The sequence below is a fragment of the Gopherus flavomarginatus genome, chromosome 14, assembly GCF_025201925.1.
Source record: "Gopherus flavomarginatus isolate rGopFla2 chromosome 14, rGopFla2.mat.asm, whole genome shotgun sequence".
NCBI lineage: Eukaryota > Metazoa > Chordata > Testudines > Testudinidae > Gopherus > Gopherus flavomarginatus.
The window spans coordinates 38,494,943-38,511,136 of NC_066630.1; the positions used below are offsets into that span (position 1 = coordinate 38,494,943).

At 54.5% G+C, this 16,194-nt stretch overlaps 1 protein-coding gene and 1 long non-coding RNA gene across 3 annotated transcripts; one reads left to right on the forward strand and one right to left on the reverse strand.

The window, feature by feature from the left end:
• Window positions 1-429: 429 nt before the first annotated feature.
• TPPP3 (tubulin polymerization promoting protein family member 3) lies at window positions 430-9,526 on the forward strand. The gene is made up of 4 exons (XM_050923179.1): window positions 430-804; window positions 5,081-5,274; window positions 8,472-8,625; window positions 9,331-9,526. The coding sequence occupies exons 2-4, from the start codon at window positions 5,087-5,089 to the stop codon at window positions 9,517-9,519; spliced, it is 531 nt and encodes a 176-aa protein (XP_050779136.1). The 5' UTR covers window positions 430-804; window positions 5,081-5,086; the 3' UTR covers window positions 9,520-9,526.
• Window positions 9,527-10,027: 501 nt separating this feature from the next.
• On the reverse strand, window positions 10,028-11,658 carry LOC127034392 (uncharacterized). Of its 2 annotated transcripts, none has more exons than XR_007769379.1 (4): window positions 10,804-11,658; window positions 10,340-10,748; window positions 10,175-10,229; window positions 10,028-10,122 (listed from the first exon to the last, which is right to left on the reverse strand). It is a non-coding gene; the product is annotated as an uncharacterized LOC127034392 (long non-coding RNA). The 2 variants fall into 2 exon arrangements; XR_007769378.1 differs by having other exon boundaries at window positions 10,285-10,748.
• Between the last annotated feature and the right edge of the window lie 4,536 nt (window positions 11,659-16,194).

Below are 16,194 nucleotides of genomic sequence, written 5' to 3' on the forward strand. Positions count from 1 at the left end.
AGGGTAAGGGGGTGTGTGACTCAAGTTGTTCGGGGGCAAACCTTTAAATTGTGGCCCCTCCACCCCCGCTCTCAGCAGGCACCAGTTGTCTCTGACAGAAGCCCCGAGTCGCACCAACGCTGCAGGGCAGAAGCCCCGAGCCTCCCCCGCATCAGTCTGGTAGGCAGAGGGGCGGGGGGAGTGCTGCGAGCCTCCCTTTAACTGTAGGAGAGCTCACAAGCTGCAGCCTGGCCACCCCTGCCCTATAGGGATAACCCTTCTGCCAGGGTACCAGCTGCGAGGGATGGGCCTGCAGGGCTGCTCCAACACCCTCTTCCAGGCAGAGGTGCAGCAGCACTTGGGTTCCGATCCAGCCAGGCTGCTAACGAAGGAGGAGCCTGTCCCTGACACCTGGCCCCTGCCTTCCCTCCCACCATCCCTCACCAAGAACAAGCAAAGCCAGAGCCACGCGAGGGGATTGATTCCTCCCTCCCAGCCCTGCAAGCCCAGCCCCTTTCCAGCAGCAGTTATTACACAAATGGACCACCGGGCTCTGCTCCAGCAGGCCTGATGGAGGTGTGAAAGGGCAGAGGAGCCTTTCCTGCCCCAGGCGGGCGGGAGGGAGCGTAGATTTTCACAGTGACCTTGGTCACCCTCCTGCATTAGTTCCGCACCCTGGCTGTTTAGCAGGCTGTCTCTATGGCTACCGGAATAAACAGCAGATAATAGCGCTGCAGCCTCCAAGCAGCACTGCAGTCTGGAGACCAGGAGGGAGCAGGGCTTCTCCGGGTAGCCTGCCACAGCTCACCAGAGGCACTTCAGGCGGTAAGTCAGCAAAGCAGCAACCTGATGGGCTGCTTCTGCAGGAGGAGAAGGAGGGGGGTGAGGGCTGGCTGACAACACGGGGGTCTTGCTCAGTGCACTGGCTGCCTGGATTGGCATCACTGAATGGTGGCTGATTCCCCCATCTGGGGGTGCAGAACAGGGAAGCGAGCTGGCCTGCATGCCTGGGGGACTATGCCTGTGGAGAAGCACTGGGCTGATGTGCAGGGATGGAGGGAGCAGGGTTGGAGCTCATCTGCAGCGGGCTGCATGTGCTGCTTCCAGGGACTCAGCTCAGAAGCCAGCTCACTTGGATGAAAGGGAGGGACACGCCCTACAGGGCAAGCTGGCTGGCTGCTCCCCCCGAACAGCTTTGGAGATGGGGTGCTCCCCCATAGGCACCTCCCGCAGTATCGGTGTTGCCTTCAGTGCATCACATGGCACAAACCATGCACCATGCGTGGGACCAGAAAGAGGAAATGCCCACAACAGGCAGGCTGCAGCACAGCCCTCCCCCATGCATCGCCCCTGGCCACACCCTTACCCTGCATCCACCTGCACATTCCCCTCAGTCCCCCCCAACACTGCATTTGTGTGCACCCCTCTATGGAGTCACCCCTGCACACACACGGATGCTCCAGCCCGCACGTGTGCCCTGTGCAAACCGCAGCAATGATACTTAGCACTTTTCATCCCTAGGGCCCAAAGCACTTTACAAAAGAAGGGACGTACTCAACCTCCCTTTCACAGCTGGGGAAACTGAGACCAGAAATGGGCCAGTATCACCCAGCAGGACAAAGGCAGAGCCAGGAACAGGACCCAAGTCTCCTATCCCAGTACTGCATCCGATCCACTAGCAGGCTTCCTGCACGCAAGCCTAAGACCTGCTCTGGGGCTCAGCGGCCTGTGCTGTTCTGGGGCCTGCTCCCCCTTATGCCTCTGTGAATTCACTGAGTGCTCCCTGGAGAGGGCGGGATCCTGCATGGTGCCTTTCTCTGGGTGTGGCGCTGTGTCCCACGCTGCTCAGTATTGTCACAGGGTGTCTGCAGTGCTCGGGAGACAGAAATAACTCGTAGGTTTGTGTCCTGCTGGCAGCTTCCTCCTCTTCCCACCTTCCCCTCCATGCAATCCCTATGCCCCCTGCTAGCCTGCAGACCCACGCTGCATATGCGCTCACAGTCTGGAAAGGAGGACGGTCAGATTAGCTGTAGATGGTACTGACCCAAGCGCTGGCGTGACTGGCCTAGGAAGCAAGGACCTCGCCACCAACAGTGGATACAGCATGGTAGCAACAGGACTCACATAGCCCCCTGCCACCCCTCCGATCCCTCTCTCCCACACTGTCCTGTCCCTGGAGGGACTCCTGGCAGGGATGTTGGCATGGGCAATCTGTGGGGCCCTATCAGTCCTGGCTAGCTTAGGGCTAATTGTGATAGTGAAAGAGAAGGCAAAGCCAGAAGGGGTGGCTTAGTGGTGTATCAGGTGTGAAATATCAGGTCACGATCCCCGGTAAAACAGGGCCCAATCTTGGCCCGGAAGACCATCTCTTCCCAGGTGCTGTGTGTAGCTTTCCGGCTAGACCTGAGCATGCAGGGTCTAGTCTGCTCAGACGATAGTGCCCATGGTGCTCTGCAGAAGACCGGGGGGTTGGAATAGCTGCCCTGCAGCGTGCTGCAGGCTGGTGAGCTGGTCCCCGGCTTGCAGGAAGTTGCACTGCAGTGGGGCTGGGTGGGGAGAATGTGTCCATTAGCCAAACTGTGGCCATCAACTCAGTTCAGCAAGACCAAAATTACCTGAGCCAAGGAGAGGGACATGTTTGATAGGCTCACTTCCTGGGAGAGAGAGAATCAGTGCCAAGAGCCTTCTCTGGGCCCAGCCACTGTGGGAACAGAGCTCCCTTTGGCTGCAACATGTCGCTTTGCTGGCAGGTTACACACACACTGATTAATGGCCTGCAGCTGTTTCTGCTGCAGCAGGCCCGAGTGGATTCCCATTGGGAAGGCCAGCCGCTCTGAACTCCTTCCCTGTGCACTGGCAGGAGTGGCCCCAGATCTGCCAGGCGCCTGAAAATAGACAAGATGGGGAGTACTACAACTCCTGAGTGTGGCCACGAGGCCCTGTCCCGGATCTTGGGCATGGCTGCCAGCTCGTCAGTGTGTGTCTGGGTGTGTGTGTGCCTGTGCGTGTGTCTCTGTGAGGCTGTGAGTGTCTTTATGTGCCAGCCTAGGGTTTGCCCCCTGCAATTCCCCCATTGCCAGCCTCAGGGAAGCTGCCCCGATGTGGGCCTTGATGCTGCCAGGGGGTGAGAAGACACGAGGCCGCCTGGAGCCTGGTTTTAGCAGTGTTGTAAGGGAACTGAGGCCCATCCGGCTGGCCGGCCGCTGTGCAGTGTAGCTGTATCTGCCGGTCCCCAGATATTTGAGAGACTAGGTGTGTGATGTAATAGCTTTAATAGCTGGGACGCCGGCAGGACCTTTCCCAGACCTGAAGACGAGCTCGGTGTGGTTCCCAAGCTTGTTCTCTCAACAACAGAAGTTGGCCCAATACCAGCTATGACCTCACCCGCCCAGTGACTCTGGCTCGGTCTGGACTCAGTGCATATGCGAATAGTCCAGCCCCGCCATGCCTCCCACAGCAACAGCCCTCCCTAGCAACGGTCGCCAGGCAGCGCAAACTCTGGCCACGCCAGCAGACAGGCCCACACGCCTGTTTTTGTTTAATGTCAGACTGTAACTAGGGCCCGGGGCTAGGCAATCCCCTGAGCCCAGCCAAGGCCGGGTGACTCTGCCCTGGGGCTGGGTGTGTCCAGGGACCTGGAAGAGAGCAGGGGTGGGTGGCGTGGAGCTGGGAGCTTGCTGGGTTAAGGCATTTCAGAATTGACCAGCGTTGCTGGCTCCCCAGCTGGTGACAGCTTAAAGGTCCCAAGGTTCAGAAGGTGCTGCCCCCCCGTCTGTAAACCAGGCCCCTGAATGGTGTCCCAGGCTGGGTCCCCAGAACCCCAAGTCCCTGGTGAAAGGCTTGGCCCTGGCGCTCAATGACAGACCTGCAGGCCCTGAAGTACCTTGCCCAGCTGTGGCCATTTTGATGTACTGTGGCCCCCCAACCCCCGTTTCCCACAGGCTGAAGCACTTGCTCTGTTCCCACTCACCTGCACACCGCCTCTGTTCCCTGTGCAGTGTCAGCAGGATTCCCAGCACGGAGGGCATGCCATAGGCAGAGCTGAGCTGCCCTGCCAGAGACAATCACCTTGGTGCCAGTGCACTACCAGGCCCAGCCCTGCCCAGTGCCTGCCCCTATGGAGGTGATGGGAGGACATGAAGATGCTGACCTTGCTTTGCTAATGCACAGAGCCAGCAGCATTTAGAATAGGGTGACCAGAGAGCAAGTGTGAAAAATTGGGATGGGGTAGGGGATAGTAGGATCCCATATTAAAAAAAGCCCCAAATGTCGGGACTGTCCCTATAAAATCGGGACATCTGGTCACCCTAATTTAGAAGGTGGGAGAGGCCTGTGAGAATCAGAGTGGCCAGGGGGGTTGAGGTGGCTGGCCACAGGCTCTGTGAAAAGCGAAGGGGAGTGACCTGATGTGAACTGCTAAGTGGCAGATGGCCGCTGTAGAGTGCCCGGCAGTTGTTCCTCCCCTGCTCATGGCACTGATGTGCTGGCTTCAGAGATGCTGATCAGGGAGAACACGTCTCTTTAGCACAACCAGTTTAGTTGTGAAAAAGTCTCTTGGTGACAGCTTTCCAAGGGGATTAATAGCCATAGGAGTCAGGCATGGAGGCGACTGTGCCAAAGGGAGGGGATAACCTGATATTGACAAGAAATGCTGATCAGCCAGGGCAGTGCTGTCTGATGTAGGAGGGGGAAAAGAAGCAGTGTAACACTGTAACACAGTCTCAGTACACTGGGTCACCACTCCCACTACAGCACTGCCAATGCCCTTCTGTCCTGACCCACAGTGCCAGCCTTGGGGCCCATACACAGCTCCATCAATGCTCCCCAGTCCCTCTGCTATTCTAGCCCTGGGACCCACACACACAGAGCTCTGCAAATGCCCTCAGGCCTGATCATCAGATCCCACTGCTATCCTAGTCCTCGGCTCCCCCTTCCATGTCTGCCAGTGTGGCTTAGTCATGAAGGGGCCAGGCTTTTGTGGGAGGCAGCGGCATAAGGGGTGTTGCAGGGTGCAGGGGTGCACAGATGGTACGCACAGTATTTGGTGGGATTGATGGAGTCTGCGTAGTAACTGGATCCTTTTCTCCTCTGACTACCAAAGGTCAGCATGGCTGGAAGCACTGACGTGGCAGCGCTGGAAGAGAGCTTCCGGAAGTTTGCAATCTATGGAGACACCAAAGCTACAGGACAAGAAATGACTGGGAAAAACTGGGCCAAACTGTGTAAGGAGTGTAAAGTAATGGACGGCAAAGGGGTCACCGGCACAGATGTGGACATCGTCTTCTCCAAAGTGAAGTAAGTGGTTCCCTTGCTTCCCTCCCTTCCCTGCAGCCTGCTCTACATCAGCGGCTGGCTCCTGGAGCTTAGCAGGGCTGGCACCGCCAGGCCACTTAGCTCTGTGTGCTGCCTGCTGGGTCACCCATGGGCACACTCCCATGTCATTCATTTCAGCCCCCTCCAGCCCTGTCACACTCTGCATGGAGCTTAGAGGAGCCTGGCATCCAGGACAGAGTTTCTTGTCCACCAGATACCGGCTTCACATCTTACTCATGGATATTTGCAGCACATTATTACATGGCTGCTCAGCTTTCATATAGATACACACACGTGTCTAGCCTTCATTGTTGACTATGTGACCTGAGTGTAACGGTGCAGTGACACCTGCCTGAATCTCACAAGCACCTGAACCATGTAACCCAACGGGCTGTTAACCCCGTAACCTAAACTGGCCATTTCAATATGTACATGAATGATTGCATTGCTGATTATTTGAGCAGAACCAGTCAGCTAGCATGCTTATCCCACACACCCAACCTGCCCCTCGCACCTTCCCAGAGCCAAAAGTCCCAGCTTCTCTCTGAGATCTCTGGGGCAGTTACTTGCTCCCCAGTAAGAAATCTGTGGCATCCCGACACCTGGAAGTTCGGGGCAACAACTTGAGACTATAAAGAAGTTGGGGGCTGCTGGGCTGCTGGATTATTCATCGGCACGTCGGATTCTGTAGGAACCTCGATTTGAATAGATCTGAGGCTGCTGCAGAACACTCGGAATCCGCCGTAGAGTCTGCCAAACTCACAGCCCGTGCAGCAGAGTTTGGGAGGGGCTGTTCATGGAGTGTGTGGGCCTTCAATACGGGTTACTATGTAAACATGATGCCAGAGACGCCCTGGGCTCTATCTGCAAAGGGAAATTCGCACTGTGACAGCTCTGAGGTAGGCGTGCAGGGACGGGGAGAGTTAGGGCTTGTCTATGCTTAAAATGCTCCAGCAGCACGGCTGTGCCGCTGTACCTGCACTGGGGTTGAGCCAGGGCCGGTGCAAGGAAGTTTCGCACCCTAGGCAAAACTTCCACCTTGCACCCCCTGACCCCTCCAGCCTGGCGGCAGCTCCCTAACCCCCCCCACCCTGAGGCGTCCTCCCCCGGGGAGCTGTGCGGCACCTTCCCACCCCAGCTCACCTCTGCTCTGCCTCCTCCCCAAGCATGCCGCTCCCGCTCTAATTCTCCTCCCAGGCTTGCGGCGCCAAACAGCTGATTGGTGCTGCAAGCCTGGGAGGCGGGAGAAGTGACGCAGCAACCGCGCGCTCGGGGAGGAATGCTGTAAAAAAAATTGGGGGCACCGCTTTTTGGAGCCTAGGTATGCTGACCCAGGGGAACCCCTGGGCTGCCGGCTGCTGGCGGCGGTACGCTGACCCAGGGGAACCCCTGGGCTGCCTGCCAGCGGCTCAGACTCCCTCTCCTTCCCAGCGCAGTGGCTGCTGAAACACTAAAAAAATTGGGGGCGCTGCTTTTTGGCACCCCCAAATCTTGGCACCCTAGGCAATCGCCTAGTTGACCTAAATGGTAGGACCGGCCCTGGGCAGAGTTTCAGTGTAGACACTGCCTGACCCGATGGGTATTCTCCCGTCGTATGTAATCCACCTCCTGGAGTGGCGGTGGCTAACGTGACGGAAGAATTCTTCCATCGACATCTTGAGGTATTGTCTCTTGAGGAGGTGGATTACATACCACGGGAGAATCCCTCTTATCTGCATAGATAGTGTCTACACTGAGGAATTCTTCTGTCAACCTAGTTCTGGCTCCAAAGAGACTAGGCTGGTTTAACCATGCCACTCGGGGGTGTGGCTTTTTCACACCCCTGTGCCATGTAGTCATGCTGACTTAATTGTCTAGTGTAGACAAGGCCTTAGGTGCTTTAAGCTGGGATCCACAAAAGCCATATGCTCAGCAGGGAGCTGCCTAAGCTAGACAGGGGAAATGCTGAGGAGAGGGGTAGGAACTAAACCCTGGCTGCTTCGGGGCATTAAGACCGTAACTGTGGGTTGCTCAGGATTCACAGCCAGGAACCTTCTGCTGAAGTTAGGCACCAAACCAGGTCACTCTGTCCTTTCTTGCAAAAAATCAAGCCAGTGCCCCTCCTATAAGCAGTAGTCCAGAGGCTGCAGCACTTCCCTAGGCTGTGGGACACTGGCTTCAAATTCCCTCTCTGCCTGTTATGGTGTGAAGACTTGAGCCCAGAGCTCCTGTGCCTCCCTGGGGAGTGCCCTAGCCACTGAGCTCCTGTTGCCTCTTGTACCGCTTCGTGTAACAGTCACTTGAGCAGGGACTTCAACTCAAGTCTCTGCCCTCCCAGCTGCAGGCCCCAACCCCCAGGCTACGGTGCCATTCTCATAGCCTCTGGCCCCCTGCAGACCCCCATGAAATCTCACGTGATGAGTAAGTCCCTCTCCCCTGCCCTCCCTCCATACTGTCCCGCTGTTCCCTGGGGACAGGATTCTGCCCATCTCATCACAAAGGAGTTTTTCAGTCTTATAAAGTATTTAAATGTTACCAGGCTGCACTGCTGCTGGCTCAGTGGAGCAAGGGTTGGGGATGGATAGATGGAACAGAGATGTTTGCCCCTCGTCATCTGCCTGGAAACAAGAGCTCGTCCAGTGACATGGCCCTCGTCAGCAAAGGGGTTAATGCCTGCCAGGGACCGGCTCCTGCAGTGCATCCTGGACTGCAGTGCCTCACAATAGCCCCTCCACATCCACATTGACCCAGTGCTGGAAGAGGTCGCAGTCTGCTGCTGGTGGCTGAGGACAAGGCCTTGACTCTAAGGATTGATGGTCAATGAACAAGAACTTCCTGTATCCGTTTGTGCGTCAGTTCTTGTGTCTCCTGCAGTCTCAGCCAGAACTAAGATTCTTCTCTCCTGTTCTTTAGAGCAGCTGTCAGGTTCTGCTCAGCTGTGGCTGCCTTTCTGGAGGAGGGATCCCTGTGTAACTCAAGCAGTTCACATGTCAACTATTTCAGTAACTGGTTCATCAAACGTTCCTCTTTTCCCTCAAAAACCATCTGTCTGGGTAGCAGGGCTGGTCACCTGGGTCTCCCTGTCACAGCTGGGAATACAAGCGCCATTTGCAAGTTCAGCCCCGGTGTCTGTCTTGCCACAGCTACCATTCTAGTGAAGCGTTTGCACTAGGTCACTCCCCAGCCCTTGTGTCTTGCAGAGGGAAGACAGCCAGAGTCATTGGTTACGAGGAATTCAAAAAGGCCCTAGAGGAGCTGGCCCCAAAGAGGTTTAAGGGCAAGAGCAAGGAGGAAGCATACGAATCCATCTGCCAGCTGGTGGCAGGGAAGGATCCGACCAACGTAGGCGTCACTGTAAGTGATTGCTCTTCTCAGACACATGGCGCAGGAGTGTGGGGTGGGGAACCTGGCAAAGATGGTGGGGTCTGTCTGCCAGTGGGAGCCCCCCAAACGTCACATAGCAAAGCAGTGTGTCCTGGAAGAGGCAGGGATCTGGGAGGGTGTGACAACTTAAGGGAGAGAATACAGGACCGGGCCCTGACCAGGGGGGACAGCATGTGGTCTGGAGAGTGCATGGGGAATGGAGGTGTCTGGAGCAGTGAGGGACAGGGTGGGGAGTGGGCCAGTGTCATGGTCTGTGGGGGACTGAGATGGACTGGGGGGACAAAGCGGCCTGGGAAGGGCACGCGGGGGACGGAGGGGCCTGGGAAGGGCACGCGGGGACAAAGGGGCCTGGGAAGGGCACACGGGGACGGAGGGGCCTGGGAAGGGTACATGGGAGACAGAGGGGCCTGGGAAGGGCACGCGGGGACAAAGGGGCCTGGGAAGGGCACGCGGGAACGGAGGGGCCTGGGAAGGGCACATGGGAGACAGAGGGGCCTGGGAAGGGCACGCGGGGACCGAGGGGCCTGGGAAGGGTACATGGGAGACAGAGGGGCCTGGGAAGGGCACGCGGGGACGGAGGGGCCTGGGAAGGGCACATGGGGGATGGAGGGGCCTGGGAAAGGCTATAATTGCTTCTCTGTGTTTGACTGCCCTGCCCCGTTTTCTTGCTGACAGAAAGCTGCGACCGGCGGGGCGGTGGACAGGCTGACGGACACCACCAAGTACACGGGCTCGCACAAGGAGCGCTTTGATGAGAGTGGCAAGGGCAAAGGGAAGAGCGGGCGGGAGAACATTGTGGACACCAGCGGCTACGTGGGGGCCTACAAGAATGCTGGCACCTACGACGCAAAAGTGAAGAAATAGGGAGAACTGGAAGTGCCACCGACCCTCCCAGGCCCAGGCACCCCACAGCCTCTAGGCCTTCAATCACATCAGCCTTGGGAACTGGCCTTAATGGCACAGGCCTCCTGAGACCGTGCTGGGCCCAGCTCCTAGCCACGGAGCCACAGCTGATAGGCCTCTTGTCACCACGGGCTGATGTGATTAGAAACTGACCTGGACTTGCACTTTGCTCCCAACATTACATCAACTCCAGATGTGTTGTGAGCCATGTCCCTCCTGCTAGCGCTAACGAGACTTTCTCCTCGTGTGCCCCCAGGGCACCACGCCCCTCCTGCTAGCGCCAATGAAACCTTCTTCCCATTCGCCCCCGGGCACCACGTCTCTCCTGCTAGCGCTAACGAAACCTTCTCCCCTGTGCACCCCCAGGGCACAACGCCCCTCCTGCTAGAGCTAACGAAACCTTCTCCCTGTGCGCCCCCGGGCACCACAGCCCTCCCACTAGCGCTAATGAGACCTTCTCCCCTGTGCACCCCCAGGGCACCACGCCCCTCCTGCTAGCGCTAACGAGACCTTCTCCCTGTGCGCCCCCGGGAACCACGCCCCTCCTGCTAGTGCCAGCCAGACCTTCTCGTGTGCCCCCAGGGCACCACGCCCCTCCTGCTAGCGCCAACCAGACCTTCTCCTCATGTGCCCCCAGGGCACCACGTCCCTCCTGCTAGCGCTCACGAGACCTTCTCCCCGTGCACCCCCAGGGAACCATGCCCCTCCTGCTAGCACTAACGAAACCTTCTCCCTGTGCGCCCCCAGGGCACCATGCCCCTCCTGCTAGCACTAACGAAACCTTCTCCCCGTGCGCCCCCAGGGCACCATGCCCCTCCTGCTAGCGCTAACGAGACCTTCTCTCCATGCGCCCCCAGGGCACCACACCCCTCCTGCTAGCACTAACGAGACCTTCTCCCCTGTGTGCCCCCAGGGCACCACGCCCCTCCTGCTAGCGCCAACCAGACCTTCTCCCCATGTGGCCCTAGGGCACCATGCCCCTCCTGCTAGCGCTAACGAGACCTTCTCCCCTGTGTGCCCCTGGGGCACCACGCCCCTCCTGCTAGCGCTAACGTAGGGTGACCAGACAGCAAGTGTGAAAAATCAGGATGGGGGTGGGGGGTAATAGGAGCCTATATAAGAAAAAGACCCAAAAATCGGGACTGTCCCTATAAAATTGGGACAACTGATCACCCTAGCGCTAACAAGACCTTCTCCCCGTGCGCCTCTATGGCACCACGCCCCTCCTGCTAGCTCTGACAAAACCTTCTCCCCTGTGCACCCCCGGGGCACCACGGCCCTCCTGCTAGTGCTAATGAGACCTTTTCCCCTGTGTGCCCCCAAGGCACCACGCCACTCCTGCTAGCGCTAATGAGACCACCTCCCCTGTGTGCCTTCAGGGCACCATATTCCTCCTGCTAGTGCCAACCAGATCTTTTCCTCCATACCCGTCACAAGGCCACCACATTCCTCCCACTCGCTACAATGAGGCCTTCCCTTACTCATGCCACTGGGTGCCTGCCTGTATCTCTTCCGCTAGTGAGGTCTTCTACTCACTACAGATGCCAATTTCCCTCCTGCTAGTGACAGATGCGCCTTTTCCAACCCTATGTCCCTTCAGCTCAGGCCACGTCTTCACTAGGAAATTAGGTTGGTATAACTATGTCACTCCGGGGTGTAAAAAATCTCCCCTCACCCAGCAACCCAGTGATGCCAACCTAACCCCCAGCGCAGAGCAGCACTGTCGGTTGAAGGGGCGTCTCCCATCGACAGAGCTACTGCCCCTCGGGGGGTGGTGTACACGACAGCTGTACCAGTGCAACTTTAAAATGTAGACCTGCCCTAAGATTAACGACACCGTCTCCCCTCCGGGCACATCAGTCACCAGTGTTACCACAGCCCCTTCTCCTCAGGGCACTTCACTTGTCAGCATTAATATCAAACTGTGTGCGCCTTCCCTGGAGAACTGGCCTGCATGTGTTTAACCACCACCCCTCAGGCTACTCCAGCAGCCCCAGGCCCCATCGGTCCCAGTCCAGTCCTCAGACGCCTGCCTTCTTGGCGGAGTCACAACCAAAGGCCTCCCTGCTCTGTAACCTGGCTCTGCAATAAACCTCCCCCTGTTTTGTACTAGCGCCCGTGTGCTTTTTCGGAGGGAAACAATGCAGGCAATTCAGGGCTGAGGCAAAGGAGGCTGGTTTTGACCCAGGATCAGATCAAACAGGCCAGTCAGTCGACTTGGCTCCAAGCCAGACTCTAGGCGAGGGGTGGTGCGGGCTTGGCCCTGTCACCTCATGACTTTGGCAAGCTCCTGGCCGCCCTTGTGCCCCAATGTTGCCAGAGCAACCAGAGAGACACACAAACATTCAGGCACCTGGCTCCAGCTGCTGCAGTGTTTGCAACCAAACACATGAGCTCCTGGTAACACTCCCTGGGAACTGGGTCTTAATTGGAACCACCACATCCCATGGACATGGCCTAGCATCTGCCACCCTCTCCCCCAACCTTGCTGTGCTTTAGACAGGGCTCGAAAGCCTCTTACGCACAGGCCTAAGGCCCAGATCCTCAAAGGCACCTAACTCCCAGGTGCCTAAATACCTGGGCCTTGGGCTCTGGCCTCACAACCACTGAGAGTGCTGGAACTGCCTCCCCTGACTGTTGGGTCTCTCTCTTCTGAAGCCAGAGGTTAGAGGAATCCCAGAGTCACCAGGCCAGAGAGGACACCAGAGTGGGCCAGAATACTGAGGTCAACAGAGACCAGGCCTGGGAATACTGTGTGTCTGCGAGTATTGATGCTCGGCTCTCCCATCTTGTGGCGTCTTGTGCCACTGCCTCAGGAAGCCACTGCTTGGCCACAGAGCTGATCAGCTTAGAAAAGAGATGACTGAGAGGGGATGTGATAGAGGTCTATGCAATCATGAATGGAGTGGAGAAAAGGTGTTATTTACCCCTTCACATAACAAAAGAACCAGGGCTCAGCTGGTGACATTTATAGGCAGCAGGATTAAAACAAGCAAAAGGAAGTACTTCTTCACACAACACACAGTCAACCTGTGGAACTCGTTGCCAGGGGATGTTGTGAAGGCCAAAAGTATAACTGGGTTCAAAAAAGAACTAGATAAGTTGATGGAGGATAGGTCCATCAATATCTATCAGCAAAGATGGTTAAGGATGTTACCCCTGAGTGTCCCTAAATCTCTGACTGCCAGCAGCTGGCACTGGAAAACAGCAGGTGGATCACTCAATAATTGCTCTGGTCTGTTCATGCTCTCTGAGCATCTGGCACTAACCACCGTCGGAAGACAGGATACTGGGATAGATGGACTCACCCAGTATGGCCGGTCATATATCCCCTTTTCCCTGCTTGTGTGTCTTGGAGGAATTCAAGGTATTGAGTCCTGCTGTGCTGACAAAGCTGCTCCTCTGATGCACCACTTCAGCTCACCTAAACATTTCTCATCTGGATTTTTCCTTCTCATCAGAAATGAGGCCTTAGCTGAGTTATTATTTATTTAGCATCTAAAGGGTGCTAGGAACTTTACAGAACAGGAAACACATCCTGGAGAACTCACAATCTGCCAATGGAGAGAACTGTCATCATCCCAGTTGAGTTGGGAGGAGCAAGGAACAGAGGGAGGAAGCAGTGGGGGAAGGGGAGAGAAGTGGGGAGAAGAATGGTAAGGAAAGCATGATGAAGGTTAATATGATGCTAGGTTCCTGACTCAGCATTGCTGGTCCCCATAGCTCCTGCTCCCTTAGTACAGCAATGAACCCAACCAGTTGATTAACTATCCTTCTGTCCAGTAGCTTCATTGTGGAGGCTGGTTCCTGGCACTTCCCCTCCTATCTCACAGGCCAGAGTCTCCTGACAATTGTGCAAAACACCCGTGGGCAGCAAGTACCCTACCAACTAAACAGCCTTCTCAACAAGAAGTCAGATTACACTATATGTCCCAGAGTTCTTTGCAGGTGCCAAGTGCCTCCTGTGGCAAAAATTTGGTTCACCAAGAAGTGTCTGTTTGGATGGCGGAGGCATGTTAGGATGTTCTATTCTATTGAGGTTCTTATAGGGAGTTCCTGCTGGGAAACTTGCTTGTGTGAGATTTTCTCTCTGAAGTGGTCTAGAGAAGCCCATGAGTTACTGCATGTGCATCCAGACTGAGCCTGTGAACCTGCTGAGGTTTGCCCACCCCTGCAGCATGTTGTGGAAATGAAGTACATAAAGCATGCCCCATATTTCCAATTTGTAGTCACCCATTTAAGATCTCTTCCTGCAGCTCTACAGTGTCAATGGTTTCGATTTCCATAATCTCATAATTTATGTATGGATAGAATTTCCCCGTGCATCTCTCCCTCTTCTTCTGTCTAAACTACAAAAATGCCCCAAAAGTTGATAGCCAAGAATAACACCCTGCTCTCCTCTGTATAGTGGCCATTGCATCCTGGAGTTCATCAAGTTCATAGGCGAGTGTGAAAACCACAGGAGTTAAGCTAGGTAGAAATAACTTCCTGAATGACCTGTAGAAAGAGAAAGGTTCTATGGGAAAATTTTCTGATACCCCTAGAAATCCAAGCCAGACAGCTTTCACTTCAAACTAAGAACTGTAAAGTTGTCTGCCTTATGAAGCAGACATACATCTCTCTGTATGTGATTAACCTGCCTTTTCCCTTCAGAATAATGTCTCGTTGTAGTGTAAGTTCCTGAATGATGTGAAATGAAAGGTGTGAAATATAACCAATGAAGGAATGGACTAGGCCTGCTATGTGCAGAGTAGCTATAAAGCATTTTGTTGGCATTCTGTCTAGCAATAGGGTGACCAGACAGCAAGTGTGAAATATCGGGACAGAGGGTAGGGGGTAATAGGTGCCTATATAAGAAAAAGCTCCAAATATCAGGACTGTCCTTATAAAATAGGGACATCTGGTCACCCTAGTCTAGCAATGACATGAAAAGCATAACACACAAAGGAGTTAAGCACCTAACCAGGGTCTAGCTTTGAATCATAGACTATCAGGGTTGGAAGGGACCTAAGGAGATCATCTAATCCAACCCCCAGACAGATTTTTGCCCTAGATCTCTAGATGCCCCCTCAAGGATTGAGCTCACAACCATGGGTTTAGCAGGCTGATACTCAAACCACTGAGCTATCTCTCCTCTCCTTGTAGTAAAAGAAGTTTCCTGAAAAGGGAGTATTCCATTTAATAGCCTGGCTAAGACAGAAAGACAGGCCTGGAAAACAATGGAACATAAAAACCTTCTTAATAAGAAAATGATAAAAGAAATGTATTATACACTGTTGCCATCTACTGGATATTGATAGAAGCAGCAGTAAAAATGAGAACAGAACCCAGAGACCCCTTGGCAAGCATCCAAAAGAAATAAGAGCTCCTCCGGCAAATCCCCAATGAGGGTGTATAAATGGAGGTTATGGAGGTGGATCACAAAGTTTTGCTGAACCTCCATGGCTAGCCTTTCCCTTCCTCCAGAGTCACAGGACTAAGAGAAGTTTGCTGAACCCGCAAAAGAAGCTACAGAATTCAAAAGTGCTACCAGACACTTGGACCAGCTCTATGGCCGGCTCTCCCTGCTTCTAGGGTTACAGGCCTGAGAAGAAGCAGTGACATTCCAGTTCAGAGATTGAGTAACTGAAAGTTTCCTTGCTAAGTCTGCACTTTCTAGTGAGACCCCAAGGAATCATAGGTGTGATTTTAACTGAGTAATGCTAGCTGCATAGTGCTCCATTGTAAGTCCAAGTAAACAGGCCCAAGAGACTCTCAAAGAACTTTTAAGCAATTGCCTTTGATGTTTTAAATTTGTCCCTTTTATACCCAACACTAGAAAGAGCAGGGATCACATTGCTAAGAGTGTCTTAAGACCCAGATTACAAGGCCTGAAGGGAACATTGTGATAATCTAGTCCAGCAGTTCTCAAACTTCATTGCATCGCAACTCTTTTCTGACAACAAAAATTACATGACCCCGGGTGGGGGTGGAGTGAGGGAATTTCTGGATCCTGAGCCTGTGCCTCCTCTCCTCCCCCGGGCTGAAGCACTCAGGCTTTGGCTGCAGCCCCAGGTGGAAGGGGTCAGGCTTCGGCTTCAGTCCCAGGCCCCAGCAAGTCTAACACTGGCCCTGGTGACCCCATAAAATGGGGCCCTGGCTCCCAGTTTGAGAACTGTTGATCTAGTCTGACCTCCGTATAACACAGGACAGAGAACTTCCCCAAACTAATTTCTAGAGCAGATGCTTTAGAAAATTATCCAGTCTTGATTTAAAAACCCTCAGGGATGGAGAATCCACCACAACCCTTGGTAAGTTGTTCCCATGGTTAATTACTCTCACCATTAGAAAATTGACTCCATATTTCCAGTCTGAATTTGTCTAGCTTCAACTTCCAGCCATTGGATCATGTTAGACCTTTCTCTGCTAGATTGAAGAGCCCATTATGAAATATTTGTTCCCCATGTAGGTACTTACTGTAATCAAGTCACCCCTTTGGCATATAACGCCATGTAAAGGGACATTGGCAAGGTTGCCATGGCAAAAATGTAACTAACCTTTTCTCATTAGATCTGTTTTTTGCATAGTCTGTACAATTGTTTCCCAGTATTATTTCCGCCCCCGCCCCCCCAAACAAATTCAACTGGAAGAGGGTTG